The sequence below is a fragment of the Oncorhynchus keta genome, unplaced genomic scaffold (genome assembly GCF_023373465.1).
Source record: "Oncorhynchus keta strain PuntledgeMale-10-30-2019 unplaced genomic scaffold, Oket_V2 Un_scaffold_1044_pilon_pilon, whole genome shotgun sequence".
NCBI lineage: Eukaryota > Metazoa > Chordata > Actinopteri > Salmoniformes > Salmonidae > Oncorhynchus > Oncorhynchus keta.
Genome location: NW_026290755.1, coordinates 144,740 through 165,806, shown reverse-complemented (window position 1 = coordinate 165,806; position 21,067 = coordinate 144,740). Strand labels below are relative to the sequence as shown.

The 21,067-nt window shown below is 45.3% G+C and overlaps 1 protein-coding gene, 1 long non-coding RNA gene and 1 other non-coding gene across 4 annotated transcripts in view; all 3 read right to left on the bottom strand.

Annotated features, from left to right (window-relative positions):
* rab21 (RAB21, member RAS oncogene family) overlaps positions 1-14,547 on the bottom strand; it is a 44,140-nt gene extending 29,593 nt beyond the window's left edge. The window contains exon 1 of the mRNA XM_052513395.1: positions 14,211-14,547. Within this exon, the coding sequence (XP_052369355.1) occupies positions 14,211-14,351 (141 nt within the window). The 5' untranslated portion in view covers positions 14,352-14,547. The remainder of the gene's footprint in view (positions 1-14,210) is intronic.
* Positions 14,548-15,951: 1,404 nt separating this feature from the next.
* LOC127927267 (uncharacterized) lies at positions 15,952-19,880 on the bottom strand. Of its 2 annotated transcripts, none has more exons than XR_008126727.1 (4): positions 19,731-19,880; positions 19,419-19,518; positions 16,335-16,412; positions 15,952-16,189 (listed from the first exon to the last, which is right to left on the bottom strand). It is a non-coding gene; the product is annotated as an uncharacterized LOC127927267 (long non-coding RNA). The 2 variants fall into 2 exon arrangements; XR_008126728.1 differs by lacking the exon at positions 19,731-19,880 and adding an exon at positions 19,622-19,682.
* A 398-nt stretch (positions 19,881-20,278) lies between these two features.
* trnak-cuu (transfer RNA lysine (anticodon CUU)) lies at positions 20,279-20,351 on the bottom strand. The gene has a single exon. It is a non-coding gene; the product is annotated as a tRNA-Lys (tRNA).
* Between the last annotated feature and the right edge of the window lie 716 nt (positions 20,352-21,067).

Below are 21,067 nucleotides of genomic sequence, written 5' to 3'. Positions count from 1 at the left end.
ACTTCACAGCAGCCATTACTGTGGAGGTTAAACGGCTGTGGTGGTAGGCCAAGTCAGTTCAGGACACTTTCTCTAAACCTGACCCTTGCTGACCTCTGGACAACGGGAGCACGTCTAGGCCAGGCTATAAAGCTGAGCGCGTCTAGGCCAGGCTAACAACCTGAGCGCGTCTAGGCTACGCTAACAACCTGAGCGCGTCTAGGCTAAGCTAACAACCTGAGCGCGTCTAGGCTAAGCTAACAACCTGAGCGCGTCTAGGCTAAGCTAACAACCTGGGCCCAGTTTCCAGATAGCGATGGAATTTAGGCTTCTGAGTGTTTTATCGATCATCTTTCCTACAACGGCCGAAGTTGTAACGTGTTTCCCTAAACAGCACACAGAGGGAACGGTCACGTCGTTGAGGCGTTTGTCAATACTGATAGGATGGAAAGACAAAAAAAGGTACTGCTGCTCTCGGATCAGCTTTCCCCATTCAAATTTTACCTGAACATTATAATTATTCCACAATACTGACAATGGATCAGCTCCTAGAGAAATATTGTCACCTGTGGCTGCAAATATTGAAGCGGCTTATTCTAATGCTTACCCTACAAATGACGATTTGGCACATCGTTGCATACCCGTTAGGCTACACGTCATGAAATTGAGCCAAGAATGACAAGACAGTAGCCAAAGAGCAAAACACTAACTAAATGGAATGAACATGAAATTGTAGCCTATACTGCAGGTAGTGGTTTGAGATGCCTGTAATAAACTGACACGCACCATAAACACACCCTAACCAGACTGTGTTGGCTCAGATCATTGCTTTTCACATCGTCCTTTCCAGAACAGTTCCGGCGACTATGGTGGATGTGTAACCAGGCCAGAACAGAACAGCATGGCTCAGTAGTGTGAGAAGGGTCTGAGAGGTCTAGGGTGGTCTGAAGACAAGAACAGCTTGGCTCAGTAGTGTGAGAAGGGGTCTGAGAGGTCTAGGGTGGTCTGAAGACAAGAACAGCTTGGCTCAGTAGTGTGAGAAGGGGTCTGAGAGGTCTAGGGTGGTCTGAAGACAAGAACAGCTTGGCTCAGTAGTGTGAGAAGGGGTCTGAGAGGTCTAGGGTGGTCTGAAGACCGGGTTCAGCACAACTCGAGGTTGGCATGACTACTACACTACAAACTAGCTTACATGACAGTAGAATTATGGGCTTGTGCCAAAGTTCACTCATCGTCGAGTCTGTAGTAGCCTGTAGTGGTCTCTGAGTGGCTCATTTCATGGCTCATTTCAGAGGGAAGAGCAAACATGGCATAACATCTGCTCGGGGCTGTACAGGCTAATCTTCCTGTGTTGTCATTTCAGGCTGATGTTTCCACGGCATCAATGGATGTTGACATTTAGTCTAGCCTAGGTTAGGTCAGCATGGGGACAGATGATCAGTAATAAGTCTAGCCTAGGTTAGGTCAGCATGGGGACAGATGATCAGTACTAAGTCTAGCCTAGGGTAGGTCAGCATGGGGACAGATGATCAGTAATAAGTCTAGCCTAGGTTAGGTCAGCATGGGGACAGATGATCAGTACTAAGTCTAGCCTAGGGTAGGTCAGCATGGGGACAGATGATCAGTAATAAGTCTAGCCTAGGTTAGGTCAGCATGGGGACAGATGATCAGTACTAAGTCTAGCCTAGGGTAGGTCAGCATGGGGACAGATGATCAGTAATAAGTCTAGCCTAGGGTAGGTCAGCATGGGGACAGATGATCAGTACTAAGGTCTGGGGACAGATGATCAGTACTAGCCTAGGGTAGGTCAGCATGGGGACAGATGATCAGTAATAAGTCTAGCCTAGGGTAGGTCAGCATGGGGACAGATGATCAGTAATAAGTCTAGCCTAGGTTAGGTCAGCATGGGGACAGATGATCAGTAATAAGTCTAGCCTAGGGTAGGTCAGCATGGGGACAGATGATCAGTAATAAGTCTAGCCTAGGTCGGCATGGGGACAGATGATCAGTAATAAGTCTAGCCTAGGTTAGGTCAGCATGGGGACAGATGATCAGTAATAAGTCTAGCCTAGGGTAGGTCAGCATGGGGACAGGTGATCAGTAATAAGTCTAGCCTAGGGTAGGTCAGCATGGGGACAAATGATCAGTAATAAGTCTAGCCTAGGGTAGGTCAGCATGGGGACAAATGATCAGTAATAAGTCTAGCCTAGGGTAGGTCAGCATGGGGACAAATGATCAGTAATAAGTCTAGCCTAGGGTAGGTCAGCATGGGGACAAATTATCAGTAATAAGTCTAGCCTAGGGTAGGGCAGCATGGGGACAGATGATCAGTAATAAGTCTAGCCTAGGTTAGGTCAGCATGGGGACAGATGATCAGTAATAAGTCTAGCCTAGGTTAGGTCAGCATGGGGACAGATGATCAGTAATAAGTCTAGCCTAGGGTAGGTCAGCATGGGGACAGATGATCAGTAATAAGTCTAGCCTAGGGTAGGTCAGCATGGGGACAGATGATCAGTAATAAGTCTAGCCTAGGGTAGGTCAGCATGGGGACAGATGATCAGTAATAAGTCTAGCCTAGGGTAGGTCAGCATGGGGACAGATGATCAGTAATAAGTCTAGCCTAGGGTAGGTCAGCATGGGGACAGATGATCAGTAATAAGTCTAGCCTAGGGTAGGTCAGCATGGGGACAGATGATCAGTAATAAGTCTAGCCTAGGGTAGGTCAGCATGGGGACAGATGATCAGTAATAAGTCTAGCCTAGGGTAGGTCAGCATGGGGACAGATGATCAGTAATAAGTCTAGCCTAGGGTAGGTCAGCATGGGGACAGATGATCAGTAATAAGTCTAGCCTAGGGTAGGTCAGCATGGGGACAGATGATCAGTAATAAGTCTAGCCTAGGGTAGGTCAGCATGGGGACAGATGATCAGTAATAAGTCTAGCCTAGGGTAGGTCAGCATGGGGACAGATGATCAGTAATAAGTCTAGCCTAGGGTAGGTCAGCATGGGGACAGATGATCAGTAATAAAAGATTAAACACTAGACCTGTGTGTTTACCGGGCCTGTTCAGGCTACCATAGTATTTGGCCTACTAAACTAGGTAAATAGATTGTAAGCAACAGTTTATGACAGTCATAATCAGTGTTGGGATAAGTTACTTGAAAAAAGTAATATTAACTTGTTACATTTATCTCAAATCAAATGTATTTATAAAGCCCTTCGTACATCAGCTGATATCTCAAAGTGCTTTACAGAAACCCAGCCTAAAACCCCAAACAGCAAGCAATGCAGGTGTAGAAGCACGGTGGCTAGGAAAAACTCCCTAGAAAGGCCAAAACCTAGGAAGAAACCTAGAGAGGAACCAGGCTATGTGGGGTGGCCAGTCCTCTTCTGGCTGTGCCGGGTGGAAATTATAACAGAACATGGCCAAGATGTTCAAATGTTCATAAATGACCAGCATGGTCGAATAATAATAAGGCAGAACAGTTGAAACTGGAACAGCAGCACGGCCAGGTGGACTGGGGATAGCAAGGAGTCATCTAAATGTATTACTTTGTGTGGAAAGTAAATGTGTTATATTACTGTTGCTTTCGCGAAGAAAAGAAACCTCACCTTTGATTGTGGGAGGGAGCAAGGAGAACCGCTCTTGCTCGACCAAAGACAGGCGACTTCCTAACCCAGGTTTGATCACTAGATTCTCCTCTGATCTGTGCTGCTGCTTTCTGTTCTTGTCTACAAGTTCTGCCCCATCATATGGGCTGCTGAATTAGCCACGTACAGAGCCTTCGGTGCTTCAACAAAGTACTGAGTACAGGGTCTGAATACATGTGGAAATGGAAATGTGATGTTTCCGTCAAGGGTTCTGAATACTTTCTGAAGGCACCGTAAACCAAGCCAAACATCTCTACAGATTTCCTATCTTTAAAATCTCTCCGTCCAGCTGTCAGTTATGATTATGGACCGCATGTACATGGACCCATAGAGACGTATAGAGGGCACACTTTCCAACACAGACCCATAGAGACGTATAGAGGGCACACTTGCCAACACAGACCCATAGACGTATAGAGGGCACACTTGCCAACACAGACCCATAGAGACGTATAGAGGGCACACTTGCCAACACGGACCCATAGAGACGTATAGAGGGCACACTTTCCAACATGGACCCATAGAGACGTATAGAGGGCACACTTTCCAACATGGACCCATAGAGACGTATAGAGGGCACACTTTCCAACATGGACCCATAGAGACCCATAGAGGGCACACTTGCCAACATGGACCCATAGAGACGTATAGAGGGCACACTTTCCAACATGGACCCATAGAGACCCATAGAGGGCACACTTGCCAACATGGACCCATAGAGACGTATAGAGGACACACTTTCCAACATGGACCCATAGAGACCCATAGAGGGCACACTTGCCAACACAGACCCATAGAGACGTATAGAGGGCACACTTGCCAACACAGACCCATAGACACGTATAGAGGGCACACTTTCCAACACAGACCCATAGACACGTATAGAGGACACACTTGCCAACACAGACCCATAGAGACGTATAGAGGGCACACTTGCCAACACAGACGTATAGAGGGCACACTTGCCAACACAGACCCATAGAGACGTATAGAGGGCACACTTGCCAACACAGACCCATAGACACGTATAGAGGGCACACTTGCCAACACAGACCCATAGACACGTATAGAGGGCACACTTGCCAACACAGACCCATAGAGACGTATAGAGGGCACACTTGCCAACACAGACCCATAGAGACGTATAGAGGGCACACTTGCCAACACAGACCCATAGACACGTATAGAGGGCACACTTGCCAACACAGACACGTATAGAGGACACACTTGCCAATACAGACCCATAGAGACGTATAGAGGGCACACTTGCCACCAGACAGGAAAACTATAGGCTTTGTCATCACAAGCTATCAACGGCAAAGATCAAAAGTGCGCATTTCGATGGACAGCAGCTGTCATGACATTTCTTCAAACAGCCTTTCTCTGCCTGCTTGAGAACGAAATGAGGAAATTAGTCAGTTAATTAAGAACAAATTCTTGACAGCCTAGGAACAGTGGGTTAACTGCCTTGTTCAAGGGCAGAACAACAGATATTTTACCATGTCAGCTTGGGGATTCGATCTTCCAACCTTTCGGTTACAAGTCCAACGCACTAACCACTAGGCTACCTAGTTGTACAACACATCATTGCCCCCCCACGATGAAATCGGGGAGGGAACTGTGGATCCGTCTCCGTCCGTTAGTACATTAGTCACACGCAATCTCAGGTGAAATGATGAGTCTTGACATAGAGATCCGGCATTCATTAAATGACACTGATTGGACCTAGACGGGAGCTATAGTAATTCACTGGAACGGGTTGGTCACAAGCAATCTCAACTGGCCTAAGGGGAGGGAAGCACATCATTAGTGGGGGAACGCCTTGTTTACTGTTGATTTAAGTCGTTTGTAATTAGACAGCAGTTGCCATATTATTCTCGTTTCTAAGTATTGTTTGAGGTGTTTTTTGTGTATAAAAAGCCAGCAGCATACCACCCTGTATCCCACCTCTAGGAGCTAAGCAGGGTTGGTCCTGGTCGGTCCATGGATGGGAGACCAGATGCTGCTGGAAGTGGTGTTGGAGGCCTAGTAGGAGACACTATTTCCTCTGGTGTAAAAAAAAAGGGAAAAAAAGAAGACATCCCAATGCCCCAGGGCAGTGATTGGGGACATTTCCCTGTGAAGGGTGTCGTCTTTCAGATGGGACGTTAAACGGGTGTCCTGACTATGTGGTCACTAAAGATCCCATGGCACTTATCGTAAGATTAGGGGTGTTGACCCCCGGTGTCCTAGCTAAAATCTGGCCTTCATACCATCATGAGCCCCTAATCATCCCCAACTTCCAATTGGCTCATTCACCCCCCTCCTCTGCCCTGTAACTACGCCCCTGTAAATGAGAATGTGGACTCTTGAAAATGAGAATATGCATCGGAATAGATTTTATCGTGCAAAATGTCTAATAAATGAAGAACAGTCTCTTGTTGCCTATTGTAATCTCAGGAAACAATGCAATGAACAAACACGTTGAACAGGAAATAAAGTAGGACCACGGTGGATTGTATTTAACTAATTGTAGTTAGTTCACACACAAGCAGTTTCACAACTGTTTTCTGCCTGAGTGTGTAGTTTCAAAGGTTCTCTCTCTCCAAATATTCAAAACAATGAAACTGCTATTTCCCAGCAAACAAGTTGGCCATTCATGACAGGTTTAACACATTTTTACTTTGACCCCAAAGGATTGACAGCAAAGAAATGCTAATATTCCCTTTGCACTGACGAGAGAGACCTACCAGTCACCTGTGAGAGAGTCCACAAGCAAGGGCAAGCTCCCGGAGAGATTATATTGGTATTAGTAATACGGGTGTGACACCAGCCTGTTGGCATCACAGCTGCCCTTTTTTTACCACAATTACCTTGCTTAGTGGGCGTGAGATTAAGAGCACCATCGTCATTGAGGAGACTGACTGTAGCCTACCCTACTGCTGTCAACGTAGGCCCTAGTAAGTATTCACTAACTACTATCCAGTGTATGAGCTGGCACTACTACTAAAGTAGGCCTACTACTATAAACAAAACAATACCAGTACTACTGACAGGAGAAAATGGTCACCTGACAACTAGGCCTATTGCAATAGGCCTTGAAACAACTGTTAGATACACCGGAACTGCCGATAGGTACTTATCACAGTGGGAGGCTGTTCCTTCTCCTGCTAGAACAAAAACGGTACCTGCGGCGTGCCGAACCAACCTATCGCAATGCTCGTCAGTGGCCAACAAGTTGACTTTGAGCCAATCAGAGAGCATGTAAAATTTTAAAGTTAACTTAAGAGGCCATTTTCTCCATACATCCACAGATGAGACAATCACACTTCATATCACACCAATCACACTTCTAGCACCAGCTGTCAGAGCAGCTCACAGATTACTGCACCTGTACATAGCCCATCTATAATTTAGCCCAAACAACTACCTCTCCCCCTACTGTATTTATTTAGCTCCTTTGCACCCTATTATTTATCTCTACTTTGCACATTCTTCCACTGCAAATCTACCATTCCAGTGTTTTACTTGCTATAATGTATTTACTTTGCCACCATGGCCTTTTTTTTTTGCCTTTACCTCCCTTATCTCACCTCATTTGCTCACATTGTATAGAGACTTGTTTATACTGTATTATTGACTGTATGTTTGTTTTACTCCATGTGTAACTCTGTGTTGTTGTATGTGTCAAACTGCTTTGCTTTATCTTGGCCAGGCCGCAAGTGTAAATGAGAACTTGTTCTCAACTTGCCTACCTGGTTAAATAAAGGTGAAATAAATAAATAAAATATGCTACCATCAGACTGCCTAAGTGCACACCACACTAAATACTTCCTCCAAGCCAGCTAACCACTAGCTAGTTGACATAATTAAATCACAATGGACTAGCTAGTTTCCATGAGTTAGTGCAGTGTCCATAGCATGCTAGCAATGTTGTGCCAGCTAGCGAATATGCTATGGAGTATGCTATGGAGAGTGAATTCAAATGTTTAATTGTCATCTTGCTAGGTAGTGATCTAGCCATGGCCATCTGGCTAGTATAAAGAAGGGCTTTCTACAAAAAATGGCAACATCAGCGCAGACAGCTTGGAATCTAGACCACAAGCAATACGCACGGATATGCAATGCCAAACAACACTACTGCCACCTTCCGGTTTGGAGTATTGTAACAAGGCTGAGTGGCTGACGACTTCCAAGGTCTTTGCTGTGTGAACACAAAAGAGATTGAGTGTCGACAGTCAGAGAGCTGCCAAGTACTTTCTCCAGGAAACATTTGACAATCCTACCGGAGTGTCTGAGTTTTAAGACTCAAGGCTCACTGGCAGTGCAGTAGAGAGCAAACTCTAGTCTAGAGGGCTTCACAAATATACCCGAAACCTATTACCCCGAGAAGGAACTCAGATCTGTGTGAAAATATGTGAAATGCCGACTAAATCTGAAATTATATTTGAAGAAAATATCCAGATTAAAATCACTTTTGCTGCGCATGGCAGTTGGTTCAGGTTCTTTCAATATATGAATCTCTATCCTCCGCTGTCTCTGTCTGGCTTGAGCAGCTCTCCCTACAGGGAACTTGTTTCAACTGGGCCGCTTGGGCCCTCACCGTCTCCCATGCCAATGATGCGCTCAGGACAGACAGGTGTATTTGTGCAAGGGATAAGTGTTAAGGTAGCCTATCTTATGACCAGTTTCCAGTAGAGATATGGGTTTCAGAAATATGATGCTAATTCACACCGAGGCACGATGGTCAGGCCTATCAAGGACTTTTGAAAAGATGTTTTGAATACAGTAAGGAACTATTTGCCATGGATGCATTGACGTAATATGACGCAAAAAAAATACTCAGAAGCTGCACAGCTCAAGTGATGGTGAGTTACTGAGAAATACTATCAGACATGAGCAAATGGAAACTTTTAGACCTACAGGCCTTCATCTCCACACAGGCCGGGAACTTCATGCTCTCGAGCTAAATATATTAAAAACAAATAAACATTCAAAAGCGTCAACAATTAAATAATGAATGTGAATTAGCAGGAGACAGAGCGCATTCTGTAGAGAGACACGCCGATGCATCTCCACCACACACCCTATCCCTTACAGAGCGCATTCTGTAGAGAGACACGCCGATGCATCTCCACCACACACCCTGTCCCTTACAGAGCGCATTCTGTAGAGAGACACGCCGATGCATCTCCACCATCTCCACACACCTGTCCCTTACAGAGCGCATTCTGTCACGCCGATCATCTCCACCACACACCCTGTCCCTTACAGAGCGCATTCTGTAGAGAGACACGCCGATGCATCTCCACCACACACCCTGTCCCTTACAGAGCGCATTCTGTAGAGAGACACGCCGATGCATCTCCACCACACACCCTGTCCCTTACAGAGCGCATTCTGTAGAGAGACACGCCGATGCATCTCCACCACACACCCTATCCCTTACAGAGCGCATTCTGTAGAGAGACACGCCGATGCATCTCCACCACACACCCTGTCCCTTACAGAGCGCATTCTGTAGAGAGACACGCCGATGCATCTCCACCACACACCCTGTCCCTTACAGAGCGCATTCTGTAGAGAGACACGCCGACGCATCTCCACCACACACCCTGTCCTTACAGAGCGCATTCTGTAGAGAGACACGCCGAGCATCTCCACCACACACCCTGTCCCTTACAGAGCGCATTCTGTAGAGAGACACGCCGATGCATCTCCACCACACACCCTGTCCCTTACAGAGCGCATTCTGTAGAGAGACACGCCGACGCATCTCCACCACACACCCTGTCCCTTACAGAGCGCATTCTGTAGAGACACGCCGACGCATCTCCACCACACACCCTGTCCCTTACAGAGCGCATTCTGTAGAGAGACACGCCGATGCATCGCCACCACACACCCTGTCCCTTACAGAGCGCATTCTGTAGAGAGACACGCCGATGCATCTCACCACACACCCTGTCCCTTACAGAGCGCATTCTGTAGAGAGACACGCCGACGCATAAACCACACACCCTGTCCCTTACAGAGCGCATTCTGTAGAGAGACACGCCGATGCATCTCCACCACACACCCTATCCCTTACAGAGCGCATTCTGTAGAGAGACACGCCGATGCATCTCCACCACACACCCTGTCCCTTACAGAGCGCATTCTGTAGAGAGACACGCCGATGCATCTCCACCACACACCCTGTCCCTTACAGAGCGCATTCTGTAGAGAGACACGCCGATGCATCGCCACCACACACCCTGTCCCTTACAGAGCGCATTCTGTAGAGAGACACGCCGATGCATCTCCACCACACACCCTGTCCCTTACAGAGCGCATTCTGTAGAGAGACACGCCGATGCATCTCCACCACACACCCTGTCCCTTACAGAGCGCATTCTGTAGAGAGACACGCCGATGCATCTCCACCACACACCCTGTCCCTTACAGAGCGCATTCTGTAGAGAGACACGCCGATGCATCTCCACCACACACCCTGTCCCTTACAGAGCGCATTCTGTAGAGAGACACGCCGATGCATCGCCACCACACACCCTGTCCCTTACAGAGCGCATTCTGTAGAGAGACACGCCGACATCTCCACCACACACCCTGTCCCTTACAGAGCGCATTCTGTAGAGAGACACGCCGATGCATCGCCACCACACACCCTGTCCCTTACAGAGCGCATTCTGTAGAGAGACACGCCGATGCATCGCCACCACACACCCTGTCCCTTACAGAGCGCATTCTGTAGAGAGACACGCCGATGCATCTCCACCACACACCCTGTCCCTTACAGAGCGCATTCTGTAGAGAGACACGCCGATGCATCTCCACCACACACCCTGTCCCTTACAGAGCGCATTCTGTAGAGAGACACGCCGATGCATCGCCACCACACACCCTGTCCCTTACAGAGCGCATTCTGTAGAGAGACACGCCGATGCATCGCCACCACACACCCTGTCCCTTACAGAGCGCATTCTGTAGAGAGACACGCCGATGCATCTCCACCACACACCCTATCCCTTACAGAGCGCATTCTGTAGAGAGACACGCCGATGCACGCGCATTCTGTAGAGACACACCACCCCCTGTCCCTTACAGAGCGCATTCTGTAGAGAGACACGCCGATGCATCTCCACCACACACCCTGTCCCTTACAGAGCGCATTCTGTAGAGAGACACGCCGAGCATCTCCACCACACACCCTGTCCCTTACAGAGCGCATTCTGTAGAGAGACACGCCGATGCATCTCCACCACACACCCTGTCCCTTACAGAGCGCATTCTGTAGAGAGACACGCCGATGCATCTCCACCACACCCCTGTCCCTTACAGAGCGCATTCTGTAGAGACACGCCGATGCATCTCACCACACACCCTGTCCCTTACAGAGCGCATTCTGTAGAGAGACACGCCGACGCATCGCCACCACACACCCTGTCCCTTACAGAGCGCATTCTGTAGAGAGACACGCCGACGCATCGCCACCACACACCCTGTCCCTTACAGAGCGCATTCTGTAGAGAGACACGCCGATGCATCGCCACCACACACCCTGTCCCTTACAGAGCGCATTCTGTAGAGAGACACGCCGATGCATCTCCACCACACACCCTGTCCCTTACAGAGCGCATTCTGTAGAGAGACACGCCGATGCATCTCCACCACACACCCTGTCCCTTACAGAGCGTATTCTGTAGAGACACGCCGATGCATCTCCACCACACACCCTGTCCCTTACAGAGCGTATTCTGTAGAGAGACACGCCGATGCATCGCCACCACACACCCTGTCCCTTACAGAGCGCATTCTGTAGAGAGACACGCCGATGCATCTCCACCACACACCCTGTCCCTTACAGAGCGCATTCTGTAGAGAGACACGCCGATGCATCGCCACCACACACCCTGTCCCTTACAGAGCGCATTCTGTAGAGAGACACGCCGACGCATCGCCACCACACACCCTGTCCCTTACAGAGCGCATTCTGTAGAGAGACACGCCGACGCATCGCCACCACACACCCTGTCCCTTACAGAGCGCATTCTGTAGAGACACGCCGATGCATCGCCACCACACACCCTGTCCCTTACAGAGCGCATTCTGTAGAGAGACACGCCGCATCGCCACCACACACCCTGTCCCTTACAGAGCGCATTCTGTAGAGAGACACGCCGATGCATCGCCACCACACACCCTGTCCCTTACAGAGCGCATTCTGTAGAGAGACACGCATGCATCGCCACCACACACCCTGTCCCTTACAGAGCGCATTCTGTAGAGAGACACGCCGATGCATCGCCACCACACACCCTGTCCCTTACAGAGCGTATTCTGTAGAGAGACACGCCGATGCATCGCCACCACACACCCTATCCCTTACAGAGCGCATTCTGTAGAGAGACACGCCGATGCATCGCCACCACACACCCTGTCCCTTACAGAGCGTATTCTGTAGAGAGACACGCCGATGCATCTCCACCACACACCCTGTCCCTTCTCGTCTCAACATTTTAAATTCTGGATGTCACTTATAATATATGCCATTTTAGCAGACGCTTTTATCCAAAGCGACTTACAGTCATGTGTGCATACATTCTACGTATGGGTGGTCCCGGGAATCGAACCCACTACCCTGGCGTTACAAGCGCCATGCTCTACCAACTGAGCTACAGAAGGACTTATGGAAAATACTAAAACAAAAAATATCAATTATTTTAAATACATCTAAAAACACATGTGCAACATTAACATTCACTGCCAGACAAGTCAAAACTACACAACTAAAATAAGTAAAGTGTTGAAATAAAAGAGCCCTGAAAATGTCCACACAAAACCATCCTCAAATTGGTTTCCATCCCTGATAGTGAGCATTTCTCCTTTGCCAAAATAACACATCCACCTAACCGGTGTGGCGTATCGAGAAGCTGATTAAACAAGTTCACCTTGTGCTGTGGACAATAAAAGGACACATGTAGTTATGTCACACAACAATGCCACAGATGTCTCAAGTTGAGGTTGTGTGCTACTGGCATGCAGGAACGTCCACCAAATATGTTGCATTATTTCATTCCCAGTCATGTGAAATCCATAGATAACGACCTAATCAATTACTTATATTAACTTTAACTCGTTCAAATCTTTGACGTTGTTGCATTTATATTTTTCAGCATATTTTGCTTGCTTTTGTGTAAATAAAACAGCATTTTAAATCTTTTGGATCTGATACAGACACTGGTCCATCTCGGATCCAATATTGATTTTGAAGAAGTAGAAAAAAAATGACTGGGTCTCGGATGGGAATTTCACAGATCCAATTCAGTTTTGGAGCTCATTTTCAGGATCCGAGAAGACTACTTCTCTAGTCCCTAAGACTCGAGGCCCACTGGCAGTGCAGCAGTGAAACCACTTTCCCATTCAGCTCCTCTCATCATTGCCTTGAGTAATAAACACCCTCTTGTGATGTCCTGGTAGAAAGAGACAAGGAGTTATGCTGCCTCTTTCAGGAGAGCAATAAACACAGTCCATTCTAAGTTCATAACTAACCTATCGGTAAGCCAACTTCACTACAGTTACTACAGTTTCCAGGAGTCAGCAACAGGTTTAACTGTTTGCAGTAATGCAAAGTACAAACAAATTGCTTAGTACACTAGTTAGACTGCTTGACAGCAACTGTGATCGTATAGGATTGAATTTGATACCCTAGTAATGTGTGATTATGTGGCAGCACAAGCGTATTGATTCATATAAGAGGATAAGTTTAGCAACAGCACTGTAAAGGCCTGCTACAAACACCTAGAAACCTTATCACGTCCGGCATTGCAAAACCACATATTGTGTAACCTACTGCTATGAGAAGCCCTGAGCTTACTGACAGATCTAGTCTGTGTTGTCCATCTCAATGCGATTTTAGGTGTGGAGTAAACGTGACCCTTCTCTACTCTGCATAAATGCAATGTCATAGTAGTAGTTCAATCCTTGTTCAGTTCAGTCAACTGTCCTGCAGGGCCACGTTTGGGGCAACGAGTGAAGCTTTCTGACCACTGGACAGGAACTTAAACCTGGCTGGTTGTTGTTGATTTGGTAACTCTTGAGTGGGCTACTTCCTGTTCATTGGGGCAAATTCACCTCTACCACATTCACGTTGAAGAACACTTGTTTCATGTTGGATAGCACCAATGTATAGTTGAGATAAAGCTTTTAGCTCGATTATTATTTTATTTGTTTTACAGCTGTGACAGTTGGCTACTAGGAAAACTAGCTAGCTACAGTAGCTAGCAGGCGTTTGTCAATTTTAGTTGGCGTTATCAGGATTGCTAGCGAGCTAGTTAGCCATCTTGGTAAACACCCTAAATAACCATGTTGAACAGGTTGCAGTGACTTGTTGTGGGTGGACTGTCCTAAACTAGCTAGCGAGCTGCGACACAGATGAATGGCTGTTGCTGTGAGTTAGTGACAGGCTATCACTAGCAGCTAGGCTAACGTTAGCTAGCTCACCTTTTTCTGTTTTCTACATACAGCACATTTAACCCTTTTTTTTTTGTCGTCGTCCGGACAAGATTGAATCACACATCCAGCTAGCCACGTAAATCAACGTACCTGAAGTGTGGTGATGTGTTTGTCGTTGAATTTATTTTCACAATAGCGCAACACGAGCGAGGTCTTGCCGACACAACCCTCTCCCAACAAAACCACCTTGAACGAGTAGGTTTTGTTACCCGCTCCGCCACCAGCCGCCATGGTGAAATTAGATATGATTGGGAATATAAGTAGCCCCAGTCGAATAGTAATGTCCCTCTAATCACATGAGATGTGTCAACTCGAAATCAATAAGTCGAAGACAACGAATCAGAATAGGAACCAATTTGACACTCGCCCAGCTCTTTGTAGACCCAAACTGATTTCCCCCCCCACCCTCAGCTTGGCTGGTTCGCTCTGCTCTCCCCTCTCAACACCCCTCCTCCTCCTCCTCCTCCTCCTCCTAATGGCGTCGCTCTCTGCGTCATGCTCTGGGATCATATGATCAACTGGACAGCAACAATCCCAAAGTGCTGGAGCTGAACAGAGAAGCTCAGTCTATTTTCCCCAATGGATCATCAATCATAATATATGTTAGAGTAAAGAATACAGAAACTAGGACATTTTATTTAACAAAAAAAAAACATAAACAAAATAAGACAGTTTGAAAGACGGAAAGTAAAGATACCCAGAAGTCAGTATAACTCCTAAAAACAGAATATTGTTTTGACCGTATTATGATAGGTTATCATTATTGTGGTTGGTTGGTTTACCCAGGATCATTATCACTGCAAGACCCTCCCGAGTGAGAATAATTTGTCACACAAAAATCATGAGGAATCTATTTCTCCTCTGAGCCATACGACAGTGCTATTTTATTTATGAATTTCTGACAAATCTGCTTATTTTCACATCAAAAGATCATAATTCTTGGAAGGCTCCCAGAACAAGATGTGGAAATCCCCCATGCTGTACATACACACAGTGAGCGAAGACTACGTGATTTCCTTGAATCTTCGTTTCAGAAAGAAGTATGCTTGTTTTGTTCAAACTTAACTTATTTCTGTTTCTACTAGAGACTTAAGGGGTAATTTTCTGAATGTCTACCCTAATCTTAACTAGATAACGTTCATACTTCAAAAAAAATCCCAAGGCACTGTTGTGGAAAAGTTCAAGCCTTTCTTTTAGCAATCGCATAGCAAAAAAAATGTAAGCGCACAAACGACGAGCGGCTCACCGGCCTTCTTCAGGGTGGCGCGTGAGTCGCAACGCGCTGGTGGGACTTCTGGTCAAATTGGTATTGAAATGATCTCTTGGACATATCAAACCAAACAAAGAGCTTCACTACAGCCTTATCCAACACTAGTTACGGTCACAACAAACCTCTTGAATATCACTTTCAATGGAAACAAACAAAACGTAAGACAGGTATTTTCATACATGCCTGATGACTCGGTGACACACAAGTGATCTCTTCCATATCAAATATGTTTATTGAAAGCAGTGAGCTAAGTCCTTTTTTTTTGCTAGTTACATATTGAAAACTGAGCAACATAAAGCCAATGTACAAACAGAATATAAAGTAGTCTAATTTTTGTTTTATTTTCTTAAACCATGGAAATCTACCTGTGCAAAGGGCACACATACAGAACACTTGTTTGAGATAACACCCCCACCACTTAAAGTAGTGTACAATGAACAGCATATGTCCTCTAAAGTGCAAATAGCATTATACATTCACAAGAATAACAATAAACCCGAACAGTGCGATTTAGATTAAGAATATACACCCCCCCCCCATATGAAGAATATAACAATATTGATGAAGAATATAACCCCCTCCCCCCATATTGCATAGTGGATCAATAAAGTGTGAGCAGCTTGGTTAGTAGGAACATCTTAAACACAGTATAATGTCAGGAAAGTGTCAATGATTGATTGATCTGACCATCTTAGCAGAGAGAGGAATACCGTAAAGACATCACACTGTACATAAAAAGGTCATTCATTTATTTGCAGTGTTCTCTTTCGCTTCCCGTCTGGGTCTGGGAGATGACGGTCTGGAATCAAGAATAAACACGTTTTAAAAATGGCATTTAGACATGCTCCAGATACAGAAAGGGGGTCAACATAGTCAAATCCACATACTCCAAATGTCAAGTCAAATGACAAAAACAAAACCAATAACATTTGAATTATACTTACATGTCCTTGATAGCTTTCTTCATGAGCTGTCTTGTACATGGGGACATCACACTGTCTGTTGGACTCCTTATTGCAGACCTACATTGCCACACAAGGCAGTAGAGAGAGAGAGAGAGAGAGAGAGACAGAGAGAGAGAAGAGAGAGAGAGAGAGAGAGAGAGAGAGAGAGAGAGAGAGAGAGAGAGAGAGAGAGAGAGAGAGAGAGAGAGAGAGAGAGAGAGAGAGAGAGAGAGAGAGAGAGAGAGAGAGAGAGAAGAGAGTAGAGCAAGAAAGAGAGCGAGTGAGAGAAGAGAGCAAGAGAATATATCAGGCAATCAGCCAACTAGTGAAAGCCAAATTACAGAGGAGGTACTTCTTGATGCAATTAAAGCCTTTAAGTCCAGGAAAACTCAAGGGTTGGATGGCCTACCAGTGGAGGTATACCAAACCTTTTGATATACTCAGAGGACCATTATTAGCACGTTTTAACCACTCATACACACACACATATATTTCATTATTACTGAAACAGGAGCCATGTGGTAAATATAAAGATCCAGTCCATTAAAAAAATAATTGGAGGCCTCTTACACTTCAGTGTTATGATGCAAAAACTCAAGCAAAATGCTTTAGCGCATAGAATTAAAAAAGGTGTTGTCAGATATTATTCATCCTAATCAGACAGGTTTTTTTTTTTTTTTTTTACATGGACAATACATTGGAGATAATATAACACAAGTACTGGAAACAATAGAACACTATGAAACATCTGGGAAACCAGGCCTGGTTTTCATAGCAGACTTTGAAAAGGACTTTAATAAAGTAGGACTGGAGTTTATATATAAATGCCTGGAATATTTCCATTTTTGAGAATTGTTTATAAAATGGGTTAAAGTTATGTATAGTAATCCTAGGTGTAAAATAGTGGCTACTTCTCAGAAAGTTTTAAACACTGTCAAGAGAAGTAAAACAAGGTTGTCCACTATCAGCATATCTATTTATTATTGCCATCGAAAATGTTAGTTGTTAAAAATCAGATCCAACATTAATATTAATGGTTTAGAAATCCAGATCACTCGATCTGCTGAATTCTCTCTCTGCTCAGGTTTTCCTTAATAGGATGTCAGTGGGCGGAGTCGGGAGGGTTGTCAGTGAAAAGGGACACACCTGGGCTCGGGTGCGTCCTGGAGATAAATACACCTTTCATAGACAAACTGTTGGGTTTGGCTGTTTTGTTTTGGCACCTTTTAAAACACATCTATGTACACAACCACACACACACCATTGTTACTTGTATATAGTTTACTTTAGTTAAATATATTTGTTATTCCTTGATCTCTTATTCCTCGCAAACTTTGATGGTGTTGGAGTTGTGTTAGGCCACTCAGTAGTGGGTGAATAGGGAATACAGGAGGGGACTAAGTACACACCCCTGAGGGGCTCCAGTGTTAAGGATCAGAGTGGCAGATGTGTTGTTGCTTCAGTGTTTCTTGCCTCGAAGCGAGCATAAAAGGCATTTGGCTCGTCTGGTAGGCTCGCGTCACTGGGCAGCTCGCGCCGGGGTTTCCCTTTGTAATCCGTAATAGTTTAAGCCCTGCCACATTCGACGGGCATCAGAGCCGGTGTAGTAGGGTTCAATCTCAATCCTGTTTTGACGCTTTGCCTGTTTGATGGTTCGTCTGAGGGCATAGCGGGATTTCTTATAAGCGTCCGGATTAGTCTCCTGCTCCTTGAAAGCGGCAGCTCTAGCCTTTAGCTCGATGCGGATGTTGCCTGTAATCCATGGCTTCTGGTTGGGATATGTACGTACAGTCACTGTGGGGACGTCGTTATCGATGCAGTCCCCGACCACTAGGAGTGCCACTTCTGGGTGAGCATTTTCTTCTTTGCTTATGGCCTCAAGAGTTGGTTGAGAGCGGTCTTAATCCCTTCTAGCCATGACCCTGACTAGGGGCACTCTCCCATGGGTTATAGGTCACCTCTCACATGGTAACCGGAACTATTTGAAAAGGTGAGAGCTTATTATACCTCAGTGGGTGAATTGAATCAAAGATAATGAATATACTGGCAAGATACACGTCTCACCGCTCTAAACGGGAGTTGTTGTCCACAAAGCGGCACGGCGGACTGTCTAGCTCCCGCCTATCCTTTCTTTGGATGTATTTTTTGGTTGAACAAATTCAACATTCCATACAAACTCCTTGCTTGGTGGGTGGGAAAAAAACCCACCACCTGCTGGAGGAGGCCAGATTTTCTACTGAGTGGGGCCTCTCTTCCTCTCTAAATTGAGTTGAGGAGAGGCAAATCTGTATATAATGGAGGAGATGCTCATGTCAGTATGAGTCATAATACCCATAAAACCTAGCGGTCAAACAGGGAAATGGTTCCAAATGGTTTTCCACCATTACATTTCTCCTTGTAGGGGATTTTAGAAATACTTACAATAAGCGCTGTGTTTCATGTAGGCTTACCCTGGCTTGACGTTTTGATAACAAGTCTCTCGGGACAAGGTGACTTATCAATATATTTGCTTCCAACAAATTAAATGCTGGTTAGCTGCTACTGTGGCTATCATAAATAACTACAAATGCCATGTTCTGGACGAGACTGCCGAATCGAGGCAAAGGTATGAATCTCTGGATTAACCATCTAATATTGACGAAATGTAGTAATTTTAAAAAAGGGCTACATTTCTTTAAATGTACCCGTTTGCAAAAGGTTCCAGCTAGAGATAAATGTCCAAGAGCTTGCTGGGATTTGTAGTCTTGCACGATGTCTACTTTGACGCTAAATAACATTTTCAAATCACACAGTAAATAGAGCGGTATCACCGTGTCCGCGAGAGACTTACATGGTTATCAAAATGTCACGTAAACCTACACAAAACACAGCCCTTATTTTAAGTGTTTCTCAAATCCCTTATGGGAAAAACGATTGGAACTATTTCCCTGCTTGACCGCTAGGTTTTATGGGTATTATGACACCTCCACTGAGGGGCTCTCGGGCGGGAAGGAAGGCGACAAGCCACTATTGTAATACTGTATAAAAACAACTGTTGGTTTAACATGCATTAATCTAACAATCATTCCTACTTTCATAACTTACATCTCTTGAATCTTCTTTCTTTTCGCCAGGCTTGGTGTCGGCGGCGGTTGATTGTTGTGAGGAGACACTGACTGTAGTGCATTTCCAGAGCTCATTTTCTCTGCAGAAAGCCATCATGACATTAGCGACAGTTTAGTGTTTTAATACATTGTATCCATAACTAATTAGGTAAACATTAGTATAACTTGCATACAATAACGTACGCTGTAGCTTTGCTGCATGTAACATTGGTACTAATACGAACTGTTAATCGTTGAAATTGTGTAATTGATTATACCAAGTACATTTTCATTGAAGCAGTTAAGAACCCACCTTCTTTTATAAAATCTTATTAGCCACAGTCGTGTAACAAGTAGGAAAAAGTAGACAAGGCTTGAGATCCAGTTAGTTTAGTAACGATCAGCTGAGTTCGTGCCACTTTTCGAAAGTGGTGCTCCATGACGTATTTCAAATACGCTCCTCTCATTGGTAGTTGCCACGGAACAAGCATAACAAACCCCACCCTCTCAGAAAACATTTTTTGACATACCTCATCATTTATTTTCTCAGAGTACGTTGTGATTTAGGGGGGAAAAATAAACTCCGAGTCGAATACTTTTAATTATTGTAAAACACATAAAAGCCATTTTCTGCTTTAACGCAAACATGCCTTGTGAGTGCACAAGAATGTTTTGGGCATTTATTTATTATTTATTTAAATTCATTATTTTTTTATGTACAGGAGGAACATGCACTTTTTCTATATATTAAACCCACAGCACCAGACTTCAAGTGTAGAGAATATCAAATGTTTTGCTCAAACTAAGAACGTCGTTTATTATATACTGAGAAGGTTTAAAGCGATCTTTCAAAAAGACATGCGCCCAACGTGGGGCTCGAACCCACGACCCTGAGATTAAGAGTCTCATGCTCTACCGACTGAGCTAGCCGGGCTTGCGTAACATGAGGAAACTCCCCCTTTACAAACCATGACTCGCGAACCCTGCCCCCTTCCTGCCCTCTCTTTTCTTAGAATTCACACCAGAGCTCGCTCCAAAGACTGATGTAATTACACAGCGTGTTCACCACTGCATTCACACAGCTTCTGAGTAGGAGTGCTGATCTCGAATCAGGTTCCTTCCTGTCCATGTCATATCATTCAATGTAAATCTAAACGGAAAACTGATCATAGATCAGCACTGTTACTCTAAAAGGTTTTGTGAATACAGACACTGATTCTAGATAAGCTGCTGGTGTAATATGTACTCATGGTCATGGTCATAGAAAGGGTCATGGTCATGGAAAGGGTCATGGTCATGGAAAGGGTAATGGTCTTGGAAAGGGTAATCATCACTGGTAATGTTGCCCTCTCAACATTCATATGATGCAATAAGGCAAAAGATCCATCAAATATTTATTCCAGTATTTATTCCAATGCTAATTGCTTTTCAGCATCAATGAATCACTTACCACAGGATTGCCAGACACTTGATCAAAACAACCATTACAAAGCACATTCATAAAGGAGTTCATCCGGGTTATATTATAGGACAGTGTTATGTTTGGGGGGCTGGCAACATAACACTCACCCCTACCCCATCTCTTCTCTCGTGTAGGGTGTAGGCTTCTCTCACCCCTTCACTTCTCCCACCCCTTCTCAAGTGTAGGGT